Raw genomic sequence first — 15214 nt, forward strand, 5'->3', positions numbered from 1 at the left:
AAATTCCTTAAGCCTTCTTCACTCTATTATTTTTGGTTGTTCACTTCTCTGATGAGATGATTTCTAATGCTTTGTCTTCGAGTTCACTGATCCTTTCTGGATCTAGTCTGATGTTGAATCCCTCTACTGAAATTTGTCAGTTTATTTATAGTATTCTTCAGTTCCAAGATTTCTGTTTGGTACTCTAGTAATTTCTATCTCTTGGCTGCAAATCATGCATTTCTCCTGACCTCGATGAGCAGTTTTATGATGGCTGGTTTGAATTCTCTATCAGGTAAATCATCATTAGGGTTGATTTCTGGAGATTTAGCTTGTTCCTTCAGGACTCATTTCCCCGTTTCTTCATTTCTCTTGACTTATTGTATTGGTATCTTCACAACGGAAAAAACAACCACTTCTTTCAGTCTTCACAGATTGGCCTCAAACAGGAGGAGATCTTTGCTGATCAGCCCAGCCAGAGACTTAGGGTAACCTCTCAAACATTCAGGCTAGTCTGAATCTGTCTTTGGTCTTAGTGCTCCCCAGGCATCTAAAGTATTCTAGAGTCTATCAGTGCACTTAGATAGATGTGACAGTGGCTAGTCCCTTGGGCAGCTCCGAGAAATGTAGGAACATTACATGTGTGGTTCACCTCCTACTGCCCCAGGGCACTGGGATTTTTGTTGTTGTTGTTTATGTGGTGTATCACATTGATTTATTTGTGGACATTGAAAAATCCTTGCATCCCTGGGATAAATCCCACTTGATCATGGTAAATGATCTTTTTAATGTATTGTCGGATTCAGTTTGCTAGTATTCTGTTGAGGATTTTTGCATCATGTTCATCAGTGACATTGGCCTGTAATTTTTGTGTATATGTGAGATCTTCATCTAGTTTTTGGTGTCAGGGTGATGCTGGCCATATAGAATGAATTAGGAAGTGTTCCTTTCTCTTCGGTTTTTGGGCATAGTTTCAGAAGTATAAGTGTTAACTCTTCTCTATGTTTTTGGTAGAATTCACCTGTGAAGCCCTCTGGACTTTTGTTTATTGGGCGTTTTTAAATTATTAATTCAATTTCATTACTGGTAATATATTTTCTGTTTCTTCCTGGTTCAATCTTGGGAAATTGTACCTTTCTAAGAATTTGTTCATTTCTTCCAGGTTGTCCATTTTATTGGCATATAGTTGTTTGTAGTAGTCTCTTATGATCATTTGTATTTCTGTGATATTGGTTGTAGCTTCCCCTTTTTCATTTCTAATTTTATTGATTTGAGTCCTCTCCCTGCTTTTTTTTCTTGAGTCTGGCTAAAGGTTGATCAGTTTGTTAATTTTTTCAAAGAACCAGCTCTTAGTTTCATTGATTTTATTTTCCCCCCCATTGGTTTTTGTTTTGTTGCTGTTTCTTTCCTTCTACTAATTTTGGGTTTTGGATTTTATTCCCCTTTCTCTGGTTTCTTTATGTGTAAGTCAGAGTTGTTTATTTGAGAGTTTTCTTGTTTCTTGAGGTAAGTGTGTATCACTATAAATGGCCCTGTTATAACGGCTTTTGCTGTGTCCCATGGGTTTTGGTCCATTGTATTTTCATTTTCACTTATCTCTAGATATTTTTTGATTTCCTCTGTGATTTCTTCAGTTATCCATTGGTTGTTTAGTAGCATAGTGTTAGACCTCTACTAAACAGTATACTTTTAAACAGTCAAAGAATTTAAAGAAAAAATCACAAGGGAAATTAATAAATATAGAGATGAATGAAAATGAAATCAATATACCCAAAGTTAGCTCTCAAATATACAACCTAACTTTACAACTTAGCTAGAAAAAGAATAGACTAAACTCAGAGCTAGTAGAAGGAAATTTAAAAAACATTAGAGTGGGGATAAATTAAATAGAGAATAGAAGAACAACAGAGAAAAATCAACAAAACCAAAATTTTGTTCTCTGAAAAGATAAACAAAATTGACAAATCATGAACTAGCTGGACTAATAAAAATATAAAGATGACTCAGATTACTAAAATCAGAAATGAAGTTGGGGACACTTTTACTGATTTTGTAGAAATAAAAAGATTATAATAGTATGTTGTGAACAATTGTTTGCCCCAGATTGGATAGCCTAGATGAAATGGACAGATCCCTAGAAACACAAAACCTACCAAGACTAAATCATGGAGAAATAGAAAATCTGAATAGACCTGTAACTACTGGTGCTAGTGGTAAAGAACCTGCCTGCCATTGCAGGAGACGTAAGAGACACAAGTTCTACCTCTGAATTGGGAAGATTCCCTGGAGGAGGGCATAGCAACCCACTCCAATATTCTTGCCCAGAAAATCCCATAGACAAAGGGTCCTGGTGGGCTACAGTCCATGGGGTTGCAAATAGTTGGACATGACTGAAGTGACTTAGTACACATAACTAGTAATCAGATTGAGTCAATGATCAGAATCTTCTAACAGAGTGAAGTCTTGGATCTGATAGCATCACTGATGAATTCTGCCAAATATTTAAAGAAGAATTAATATCAGTACTTCTCAAATTTCCTAATAAGATTGAAGAGGAGGGAATACTTCCTTATCTGTGAAACCCGTATAATCCTAATAACAAAGCCAGACAAAGATGAACTACAAGAAAAGAAGGATTCCCTGGTGGCTCAGACGGTAAAGCGTCTGCCTGCAATGTGGAAGACCCGGGTTCGATTCTTGAGTTGGGAAGATCCCCTGGAGAAGGAAATGGCAATCCACTCCAGCACTCTTGCCTGGAAAATCCCATGGACGGAGGAGCCTGATAGGCTACAGTCCATGGGGTCGCAAAGAGTCTGACACGACTGAGCTACTAGCTACTACTATGAACATCGGTGCAAAGATTCTCAAAAGAATACTAGCAAATAGAATTCAGAAGCCTATTACAAGGATTATACACTGTGGCAAAATGACCTTTATCCCTGGAATACAAGAATGGGTCAATATACAAAAATTAATCAATGATATGCTATTATCAACAAAATGAAGGAAAAAAGCTGTGTGATTATCTTAACTGATACAGAAAAAACATCTGACAAAATTCAGCACCCTTTCATGATAAGGAACAGGCAACAAAATAGAGACAAAAAGAAAACTGTATCACTGCAATGAAAACCATATATGAAAAACACACAGCAGCAAAGACTGAAAACTTTTCCTTTAAGATCAAGAACAAGACAGGGATGCCCACTTTCACTTCCATTCAACATAGTAGTAGTGGAACGTTTAGCCAGAGCAAGAAAAAGAAATAAAAAGCATCCAATTAGAAAATAAGAAGTAAGATGATATGTGTGTAGAAAATCCTAAAGACTCTACCAAAAAAGCTGTTTAAACTAATAAGTAGCAGGCTACAAAATCAGCACACACAAATCAGTTGTATTTCTATTCATGAACAGTGAATAAAAAGGAAAACTACAAAAATAATTCCATTTGTAATAGCACCCATAAGAGTAAAAGACTTGGGAATTAACTAAGGAGGGAAAAGGCTTGTACAGTGAAAACTACAAAACATTTCTGGAACAACTTAAAGAAGACATGAATGAATGGAAAAACATCCTGTACTTATGGATTGTGAAACTCAATATTGCTAAAATGTCAGTACCCAAACCAATCTACAAATTCAGTGTAATCTCTGTAAAATGCCAGTGATCTTTTTTTTTTTTTTTTTTTTTTTGAGAAATAGAAGAACCCATCCTAGAGACTTCCCTGGTGATCCAGTGGCTAAGAGTCCACATTTCCACTGCAGGGGTTTTAGACTCAGTTCCTGATCAGGGAAGTTCCACATGCCACATGGCATGGCCGAAAAAAGAGAAAAACCTATCCTAAAATTCATATACAATCTTGAGGAACCTGAATAGCCAAAAGAATCTTGAAAAAGAACAAAACTTGAAGACTCATGTTTCCTGATTTCAAAACTTACTCTACAAGTGTGCAGTAATCCAAGCAGTGTGGTGTTAGTATGAAAGACTTATAGACCAGTAGAATAGAGTAGATAGCCCAGAATTAAACCGTCATGCATATGGTCAAATGATTTTTTGTCAAAAGTGGAAAATGGGTAAAAGACAATCTTTTCAGGAAATAATTCTTAAAAGAAGAGGATCAGTTCAGTTCAGTCACATCCGACTCTCTGCGACCCCGTGGACTGCATCACACCAGGTTTCCCTGTCCATCACCAACTCCTGGAGCTTGCAAACTCATGTCCATCGAGTCAGTGATGCCATCCAGCCATCTCATCCTCTGTCATCCCCTTTTCCTCTCGCCTTCAATCTTTTCCAGCATCAGGGTCTTTTCCAATGAGTCAGTTCTTTGCATCAGGTGGCCAAAGTATCGGAGTTTCAGCTTTAGCATCAGTCCTTCCAGTGAATATTCAGGACTGATTTCCTTTAGAATGGACTGGTTTGATCTCCTTGCAGTCCAAGGGACTCTCAAGAGTCTTCGCCAATGCCACAGTTCAAAAGCATCAATTCTTTATCACTCAGCTCTCTTTGTAGTCCGACTCTCACATCCATACATGACTACTGGAAAAACCATAGCTTTGACTGTACGGACCTTTGTCGGTAAAGTAATGTCTCTGCTTGTTAATATGCTGTCTAGGCTTGTCATAGCTTTTATTCCAAGGAGCAAGCGTCTTTTAATTTCATGGCTGCAGTCACCATCTGTAGTGATTTTGGAGCCTAAGAAAATAAAGTCTGTCACTGTTTCCATTGTTTTCCCACCTATTTGTCATGAATTGGCAAATGGGTTCAGATGCCATGATCTTACTTTTCTGAATGTTGAGTTTTAAGCCAACTTTTTCACTCTCCTCTTTCACTTTCATCAAGAGGCTCTTTAGTTCCTCTTCACTTTCTGCCGTAAGGGTGGTGTCATCTGCATATCTGAGGTTATTGGTATTTCTCCCTGCAATCTTGATTTCAGCTTGTGCTTCATCAAATCCAGCATGAAGCATAATGTACTCTACATATAAGTTAAATAAGCAGGGTGACAGTATACAGCTTTGATGTATTCCTTTCCGAATTTGGAATCAGTCCATTGTTCCATGTCCAGTTCTAACTGTTGCTTCTTGACCTGCAATACAGATTTCTCCACAAAAGAGTGGAGCTGGATCTTTACTGTATACAAAACTAACTCGGACCTAAGTGTAAGACCTAAAACAAAAACTCTTAGGAAAAAAGCACAGGGCAAAACCCTTCACAACATTGGTTTTGGTAATGATTTCTTAGATGTAACTCCAAAGGCACAATTGACAAGAGAAAAAGTAGACAAATTGGACTTCATGAAAATTAAAAAAAAATTGCATCAAAAGACACCATTCACAGAGTGTTAGTTGCTCTGTTGTGTCCAACTCTTTGTGACCCTATGGGCTGTAGCCTGCCAGGCCCCTCTGTCTGTGAGATTTTCCAGGCTAGAATACTGGAGTGGGTTGCCATTTCCTTCTTCAGGGGATCTTCCCAACCCAGGCATTGAAGCTGGGGCTCAAGCAGATTCTTTACCACCTGAGCCACCAGGGAAGCCCTATCCTCAGAGTAAAAAGAGACAACTCACAGAATGGCAAGAAATATTTGCAAATCATGTATCTGATAAGGGATTAATATCTGAATATATAGAGAACTTCTAAAATTCAACAATAAAAACCTGATTCAAAAATGGGCAAAAGACTTGAATAGACATTTCTCCAGAGAAGAACTATGTGAATTGCCAATAAGCACGTGGAAAGATGTTCAACACCACTGATAATTAGGGAACTGCAAGTTAAAACTACAATGAGATACTACTTCACATTCATTAGCAAAGCTATTATCAAAATAACATAAAATAACAGGTGTTGGTGAGGATATGAAGAAATTGGATGGAAATGTAAAATGGTCCAGACACCATGGAAATGAAATGATGGTTTCTGAAAAAATTTTAAATTAAAATTACCATATGATCCAGCAACTTCACTTATGGGTATATTCCCTGGAAGATTGAAAGCTTGGTCTTGAAAAGATATTTGTGCACCCATGTTCATAGCAACATTTTTCACAATAGCTAATGTGGAAGCAACCCAAGTACCCACTGACTGTTGAATGGATAAACAAAATGTGGTACATACATACAATGAGATGTCATCCAGCCTTTTTAAAAAGGCAGAAAATTCTATAATATGCTATAACATGGATGAATCTTGAGGACATTATGCCCAGTGAAATGCCAGGTGTAAAAAGACAAATATTGTGTGATTCCATTTATTTGAGGTATTTTAAGAGTAGTCAAAGTCATAAAGACAGGAATTGTTATAGTAGTTGCCTGGGGCTGAGGGGAGGGAAGAATGGAGGGTTATTGTTTAATAGGTACAGAGTTTCAGTTTCACCAGATGAAGAGTTATGAGTCTAGTTATGGGTACAGATGACTGTACAACAGTGTGAATGTATTCAGTACCACTGAGCTGTATACTTAAAAGTGGTTAAGATGGTCAAATTTGTTATATGTATTTTACCACAATAAAAAAAGAATGGTGTTGCTTTAAACATTGAATAAAACTTACTTGAATTTCAAATTATTTTTTCTTTTCATTTTCTGAGTATTTAAAAATGGCTTTACTGGTGTTTATTAAAAATGATGTGGCATAGTTGTTGGCTGTCTAAATTAGCATACAGTGTTCTTTGTCTTTTTGTTTCTCACAGTTGCACTGTTTTAAGGCTGATAGCACATTAAGGCTTTTGATAGCACATTTTAGTCAATACAGTGTAATTTAAAAAATTGTTTTAATCAAAAGTAAAACTGGTTGGGAAATACAATATAATCACTTTTTTCCCAGCCACTTTTTATAGGAAAAATAAGTTAAGAAGTGTGAAAAAATTGAATAGGTTTATAATAATATTTACTAAATCACCTTATGTAGGATTTAGAAAATAAATTTTAGTATAAAATAAATATATTTTAATACATTTCAGAAATAACCTCCTCCACCATCAAACACCCCATTTATCTCTTAGGGTAGCTACTATTAATGTTTCTTAAATGGCTTTCCAGAAATGATCTATGAATAGATAAGTATATGTATATGAGTATATGATGGAATTGTATACACACATACACAAAATCTATATATCCCATCTTTTTTTTAAAGATTCATTTTTTATAAGGTATTCTGAATGGCTTAATTCAAATGTTCTTCAGTAAGTTCAAGGAAAAGTAGACAAATTGATGTATACATTAAAACTATAACTGTCTTTAACAGAAAACAACAAAATTCTGTAAAGCAATTATCCTTCAACTAAAAAGTAAATAAATTAAAAAAATACATTACTCATACATTGATAAATGTTCACTTCAAGTGGATTGACGAGGTAAATGTAAACAGATGTATTAAAAAGAAATCATAGAGTAATATCTCTGATTTCAAACTTGTGAAATCCTTCTTAAGCATAAATACAATAACAGAAATTTGTAAAGGAGAAAGTTAAGCTTTGGCCAAAAAAATGTCAACAAATAAAACCTATAGTGTAGGTTTAATATCCTTTAAAAAAGATTTCCAAGAGGGAATGACTGATTTTAAATGTAAATGCACGCTAATAGTGGGTGGAATCAAACAGCATAAAAACACTAACTTTTTTCTGGAGTCAGCACTTTAATCTTATATTCTAAAACGCAGAACCATTTTTGTAGTAAGATATAACGCAAATAAAATTGGAATTTCACATAAAAGTGTAACTGTCTTTATTTGAGGTCTTCTAATTATTCTGGTAGTATAGATGAAGAGTAAACTTTATTATAGTTTGTTAACAGATTAGATTTTAAAGTCTTTTTATGAAAACCTAAAAAATTTTAATTTGTATGGAAGATTTTTGCCCTCAATATACATTTTTAATACCCATCATACTTCTTGGGAGTGGGATTATTGTGACCGTTGTGTAGTGGGAAGGGCAAGGGAGGAGGATGCTTTACCATATTGTTTAGAGTTTTTTTTTTTTAAGCAATGAGCGTATTTTACTTTTATTAAAATGATAATGGTAAATATTTTTAAGAAATGTAATGACATAAAGATAATTTAAAAATAATGCCCTCATTACTAAGCTTACGTTGTGCTTTTATTAATTTTGGTTTTAGGCCTGTGTGGACGTCAGAGCCAGTTCAGTGTTTTGGCAGCAGATGGAATTTGCAGAAAGCCTCCATGGTCATCCCAAGTTGCCAGAATGGTTGTCTACACACCCTTCTCATGGCAATCGAGCTGAGCACTTGGATAAGCTCATACCTCAGGTGAGCTAACACTGCATGAGGCAAGACTTTATTGTTATGGTATCATTTATTTTTAATATTGTTACTTCCTGCGCCTAGAAAAAGAGCACTAGCCTGTCAACCATTTTTATTACCATCAGTGTTCAAAGGATTTCACTGAAAAGTAAAAAATCCTGCTAGTCCACAAGTCCTGGTGAATAAGTTGGTATGTATAGTTGACTTTTCATGATAGTCAAGGTTTAGCACTTTTAGTATCATACTTTTTAGTTTTAACTGATTTGGTGAAAGTCTAAAAGTCAAGGTATGTTTTTCATCATACTAATCATAATCTTGGTGATTTAAGCTTTTTTTTTTTTTAATTTTATTTTATTTTTAAACTTTACATAACTGTATTAGTTTTGCCAAATATCAAAATGAATCCGCCACAGGTATACATGTGTTCCCCATCCTGAACCCTCCTCCCTCCTCCCTCCCCATTCCATCCCTCTGGGTCGTCCCAGTGCACCAGCCCCAAGCATCCAGTATCGTGCATCGAACCTGGACTGGCAACTCATTTCATACATGATATTTTACATGTTTCAACGCCATTCTCCCAAATCTTCCCACCCTCTCCCTCTCCCACAGAGTCCATAAGACTGTTCTATACATCAGTGTCTCTTTTGCTGTCTCGTACACAGGGTTATTGTTGCCATCTTTCTAAATTCCATATATATGCGTTAGTATACTGTATTGGTGTTTTTCTTTCTGGCTTACTTCACTCTGTATAATAGGCTCCAGTTTCATCCACCTCCTTAGAACTGATTCAAATGTATTCTTTTTAATGGCTGAATAATACTCCATTGTGTATATGTACCACAGCTTTCTTATCCATTCATCTGCTGATGGACATCAAGGTTGCTTCCATGTCCTGGCTATTATAAACAGTGCTGCGATGAACATTGGGGTACTCGTGTCTCTTTCCCTTCTGGTTTCCTCAGTGTGTATGCCCAGCAGTGGGATTGCTGGATCATAAGGCAGGTCTATTTCCAGTTTTTTAAGGAATCTCCACACTGTTCTCCATAGTGGCTGTACTAGTTTGCATTCCCACCAACAGTGTAAGAGGGTTCCCTTTTCTCCACACCCTCTCCAGCATTTATTACTTGTAGACTTTTGGATCGCAGCCATTCTGACTGGTGTGAAATGGTACCTCATAGTGGTTTTGATTTGCATTTCTCTGATAATGAGTGATGTTGAGCATCTTTTCATGTGTTTGTTAGCCATCTGTATGTCTTCTTTGGAGAAATGTCTATTTAGTTCTTTGGCCCATTTTTTGATTGGGTCATTTATTTTTCTGGAGTTGAGCTGTAGGAGTTGCTTGTATATTCGCGAGATTAGTTGTTTGTCAGTTGCTTCATTTGCTATTATCTTCTCCCATTCTGAAGGCTGTCTTTTCACCTTGCTAATAGTTTCCTTTGATGTGCAGAAGCTTTTAAGGTTAATTAGGTCCCATTTGTTTATTTTTGCTTTTATTTCCAATATTCTGGGAGGTGGGTCATAGAGGATGCTGCTGTGATGTATGTCAGAGAGTGTTTTGCCTATGTTCTCCTCTAGGAGTTTTATAGTTTCTGGTCTTACGTTTAGATCTTTAATCCATTTTGAGTTTATTTTTGTGTATGGTGTTAGAAAGTGTTCTAGTTTCATTCTTTTACAAGTGGTTGACCAGAGTTCCCAGCACCACTTGTTAAAGAGATTGTCTTTAATCCATTGTATATTCTTGCCTCCTTTGTCAAAGATAAGGTGTCCATATGTGCGTGGATTTATCTCTGGGCTTTCTATTTTGTTCCATTGATCTATATTTCTGTCTTTGTGCCAGTACCATACTGTCTTGATAACTGTGGCTTTGTAGTAGAGCCTGAAGTCAGGTAGGTTGACTCCTCCAGTTCCATTCTTCTTTCTCAAGATCGCTTTGGCTATTCGAGGTTTTTTGTATTTCCATACAAATTGTGAAATTATTTGTTCTAGCTCTGTGAAGAATGCTGTTGGTAGCTTGATAGGGATTGCATTGAATCTATAGATTGCTTTGGGTAGTATACTCATTTTCACTATATTGATTCTTCCAATCCATGAACATGGTATATTTCTCCATCTGTTAGTGTCCTCTTTGATTTCTTTCACCAGTGTTTTATAGTTTTCTATATATAGGTCTTTAGATTCTTTAGGTAGATATATTCCTAAGTATTTTATTCTTTCCGTTGCAATGGTGAATGGAATTGTTTCCTTAATTTCTCTTTCTGTTTTCTCATTATTAGTGTATAGGAATGCAAGGGATTTCTGTGTGTTGATTTTATATCCTGCAACTTTACTATAGCCATTGATTAGTTCTAGTAATTTTCTGGTGGAGTCTTTAGGGTTTTCTATGTAGAGGATCATGTCATCTGCAAACAGTGAGAGCTTTACTTCTTCTTTTCCAGTTTGGATTCCTTTTATTTCTTTTTCTGTTCTGATTGCTGTGGCCAAAACTTCCAAAACTATGTTGAATAGTAATGGTGAAAGTGGGCACCCTTGTCTTGTTCCTGACTTTAGAGGAAATGCTTTCAATTTTTCACCATTGAGGATAATGTTTGCTGTGGGTTTGTCATATATAGCTTTTATTATGTTGAGGTATGTTCCTTCTATTCCTGCTTTCTGGAGAGTTTTCCTCATAAATGGATGTTGAATTTTGTCAAAGGCTTTCTCTGCATCTATTGAGATAATCATATGGTTTTTATTTTTCAATTTGTTAATGTGGTGTATTACATTGATTGATTTGCGGATGTTGAAGAATCCTTGCATCCCTGGGATAAAGCCCACTTGGTCATGGTGTATGATCTTTTTAATGTGTTGTTGGATTCTGATTGCTAGAATTTTGTTAAGGATTTTTGCATCTATGTTCATCAGTGATATTGGCCTGTAGTTTTCTTTTTTTGTGGGATCTTTGTCAGGTTTTGGTATTAGGGTGATGGTGGCCTCATAGAATGAGTTTGGAAGTTTACCATCCTCTGCAATTTTCTGGAAGAGTTTGAGCAGGATAGGTGTTAGCTCTTCTCTAAATTTTTGGTAGAATTCAGCTGTGAAGCCGTCTGGACCTGGGCTTTTGTTTGCCGGGAGATTTTTGATTACAGTTTCAATTTCCGTGCTTGTGATGGGTCTGTTAAGTTTTTCTATTTCTTCCTGGTCGAGTTTTGGAAAGTTGTACTTTTCTAAGAATTTGTCCATTTCTTCCTCGTTGTCCATTTTATTGGCATATAATTGTTGATAGTAGTCTCTTATGATCCTTTGTATTTCTGTGTTGTCTGTTGTGATCTCTCCATTTTCATTTCTGATTTTATTGATTTGATTTTTCTCCCTTTGTTTCTTGATGAGTCTGGCTAATGGTTTGTCAATTTTATTTATCCTTTCAAAGAACCAGCTTTTGGTTTTGTTGATTTTTGCTATGGTCTCTTTTGTTTCTTTTGCATTTATTTCTGCTCTAATTTTTAAGATTTCTTTCCTTCTACTAACCCTGGGGTTCTTCATTTCTTCCTTTTCTAGTTGCTTTAGGTGTAGAGTTAGGTTATTTATTTGACTTTTTTCTTGTTTCTTGAGGTGTGCCTGTATTGCTATGAACTTTCCCCTTAGGACTGCTTTTACCATGTCCCACAGGTTTTGGGTTGTTGTGTTTTCATTTTCATTCGTTTCTATGCAAATTTTGATTTCTTTTTTGATTTCTTCTGTGATTTGTTGGTTATTCAGCAGCGTGTTGTTCAGCCTCCATATGTTGGATTTTTTAATAGTTTTTCTCCTGTACTTGAGATCTAATCTTACTGCATTGTGGTCAGAAAAGATGCTTGGAATGATTTCTATTTTTTGAATTTACCAAGGCTAGCTTTATGGCCCAGGATGTGATCTATCCTGGAGAAGGTTCCATGTGCGCTTGAGAAGAAGGTGAAATTCATTGTTTTGGGATGAAATGTCCTATAGATATCAATTAGGTCTAACTGGTCTATTGTATCGTTTAAAGTTTGTGTTTCCTTGTTAATTTTCTGTTTAGTTGATCTATCCATAGGTGTGAGTGGGGTATTAAAGTCTCCCACTATTATTGTGTTATTGTTAATTTCTTCTTTCATACTTGTTAGCATTTGTCTTACATACTGCGGTGCTCCCGTGTTGGGTGCATATATATTTATAATTGTTATATCTTCTTTTTGGATTGATCCTTTGATCATTATGTAGTGACCATCTTTGTCTCTTTTCATAGTCTTTGTTTTAAAGTCTATTTTATCTGATATGAGTATTGCTACTCCTGCTTTCTTTTGGTCCCTATTTGCATGGAAAGTCTTTTTCCAGCCCTTCACTTTCAGTCTGTATGTGTCCCCTGTTTTGAGGTGGGTCTCTTGTAGACAACATATGTAGGGGTCTTGTTTTTGTATCCATTCAGCCAGTCTTTGTCTTTTGGTTGGGGCATTCACCCCATTTACGTTTAAGGTAATTACTGATAAGTATGACCCCGTTGCCATTTACTTTATTGTTTTGGGTTCGAATTTATACACAATTTTTGTGTTTCCTGTCTAGAGAATATCCTTTAGTATTTGTTGGAGAGCTGGTTTGGTGGTGCAGAATTCTCTCCGCTTTTGCTTGTCTGAAAAGCTTTTGATTTCTCCTTCATACTTGAATGAGATCCTTGCTGGGTATAATAATCTGGGCTGTAGGTTATTTTCTTTCATCATTTTAAGTATGTCTTGCCATTCCCTCCTGGCTTGAAGAGTTTCTATTGAAAGATCAGCTGTTATCCTTATGGGTATTCCCTTGTGTGTTATTTGTTGTTTTTCCCTTGCTGCTTTTAATATTTGTTCTTTGTGTTTGATCTTTGTTAACTTGATTACTATGTGTCTTGGGGTGTTTCGCCTTGGGTTTATCCTGTTTGGGACTCTCTGGGTTTCTTGGACTTGGGTGATTATTTCCTTCCCCATTTTAGGGAAGTTTTCAACTATTATCTCCTCAAGTATTTTCTCATGGTCTTTCTTTTTGTCTTCTTCTTCTGGGACCTCTATGATTCGAATGTTGTAGCGTTTAATATTGTCCTGGAGGTCTCTGAGATTGTCCTCATTTCTTTTAATTCGTTTTTCTTTTATCCTCTCTGATTCATTTATTTCTACCATTCTATCTTCTAATTCACTAATCCTATCTTCTGCCTCTGTTATTCTACTATTTGTTGCCTCCAGAGTGTTTTTAATTTCACTTATTGCATTATTCATTATATATTGACTCTTTTTTATTTCTTCTAGGTCCTTGTTAAACCTTTCTTGCATCTTCTCAATCCTTGCCTCCAGGCTATTTATCCGTGATTCCATTTTAATTTCAAGATTTTGGATCAATTTCACTATCATTATTTGGAATTCTTTATCAGGTAGATTCCCTATCTCTTCCTCTTTTGTTTGGTTTGGTGGGCATTTATCCTGTTCCTTTATCTGCTGGGTATTCCTCTGTCTCTTCATCTTGTTTAAATTGCTGAGTTTGGGGTGTCCTTTCTGTATTCTGGCAGTTTGTGGAGTTCTCTTTATTGTGGCGTTTCCTCGCTGTGTGTGGGTTTGTACAGGTGGCTTGTCAAGGTTTCCTGGTTAGGGAAGCTTGTGTCGATGTTCTGGTGGATGGAGCTGTATTTCTTCTCTCTCCTTTCGAAGAGTTGGGCTGCTTTTCTGGGTGCCTGATGTCCTCTGCCGGCATTCAGAAGTTGTTTTGTGGAATTTACTCGACGTTTAAATGCTCTTTTGATGAATTTGTGGGGGAGAAAGTGTTCTCCCCGTCCTACTCCTCCGCCATCTTGGCTCCTCCCCCGTGATTTAAGCTTATCATTAAAAATACCAGTTAATGAATTGTGTGAAATTTTGGGTTGAGTATTAATTCCAGTAGTAATGCTGGAATTTGTTTTGTTTTGTTTTTTAGGGAAAAAAAAAAAAACCTTCAGATTAGTTTGCTTTCTGGTTAGTTCTCTTAAAAGATAGAATAAAGTGTGTGCTGTGTGCTCTTTTTTTTTCTCCTTTGTAGAATTCATTAATGGATCAAGCCAAAACAGCTTTCTCCCAAGTAGTATTCACTCTCTTCTAAAAATCTTTTGATTTAACATATTCAGAATGTTTTCTGTGCTTTCCACATAGGTATAAAATGAATGTCAATCATCTCTAAGGCAGCCTACATCCTCTCTTCTGCCTCACTTGCTTAAAAGCAGAATATTCGTTACCAATTTAAGAATTAGTCTTGGGCTAATTGCTAAAGGGATAACACAACAGATACAGATATATTATAAACGTCTCTTTAAATATGACTTCAAATTCAGAAGAACAAACATTGAGTACCTGCTATAAGAAGGATGCAAAAGAAATAATACATAGTCTTGATATTTTAAGATGCTAAAATAAGTAAAAAATGATTCTTAATATAATAAGGAATATTATTTATCATAAGAAAAGTAGAATACAATGGTATACATTGTGAAGGAAAAATAACCTTATTACTTGGTGTAATAATAATAACCTTATTTTGGGGGTAAGCCTCTTATTTGTGGTAAGAAACTACCACAGGATTCATTCATTTCTTCGTATGATCAACATTTATTAATATTCATTGCTAATGTACTGTTCTGTGTTGTATTGTGCTGGGGAGTGAGCAAGGAACAAAGCAGCCTCTTGTTTTCTTAGAGCTAACATTCTAGTTAAGGAATGCAAATAATAAACAAGCCAACAAACATACATATAGTATGTCAAGCAGTTATAAGCACGTTGCAGAAAAACAAAGCGGATGAAAGGTGGGAGAGAGGCCTGGGCAACAGAAGGTATACTAGTCAGTGTTCATTTGTCAAGGAAGACCTTAATACACAGAATCTGGAAAGGAGCAGGGGAGCAAGTCCTGTGGATATCTGGAGGAAGAGTCTTCTAGGCTGAGGAAGCAGCTAATGCCCAGGACCGGAAGTGAGACTGTGCTTGCTTGGTATATTCAAGGAATAGCA

At 36.1% G+C, this 15214-nt stretch overlaps 1 protein-coding gene across 5 annotated transcripts in view; it reads left to right on the plus strand.

Annotated features, from left to right (window-relative positions):
- The window catches only part of OMA1 (OMA1 zinc metallopeptidase), a 107410-nt gene that overhangs the window by 36892 nt on the left and 55304 nt on the right, over positions 1-15214 (plus strand). For all 5 annotated transcript variants that reach the window (XM_044944942.2, XM_006048269.4, XM_006048268.4 and 2 more), the window contains exon 8: positions 8086-8235. In XM_044944942.2, the coding sequence (XP_044800877.2) occupies positions 8086-8235 (150 nt within the window). The remainder of the gene's footprint in view (positions 1-8085; positions 8236-15214) is intronic.

This window comes from Bubalus bubalis, chromosome 6, assembly GCF_019923935.1.
Source record: "Bubalus bubalis isolate 160015118507 breed Murrah chromosome 6, NDDB_SH_1, whole genome shotgun sequence".
Classification (NCBI taxonomy): domain Eukaryota; kingdom Metazoa; phylum Chordata; class Mammalia; order Artiodactyla; family Bovidae; genus Bubalus; species Bubalus bubalis.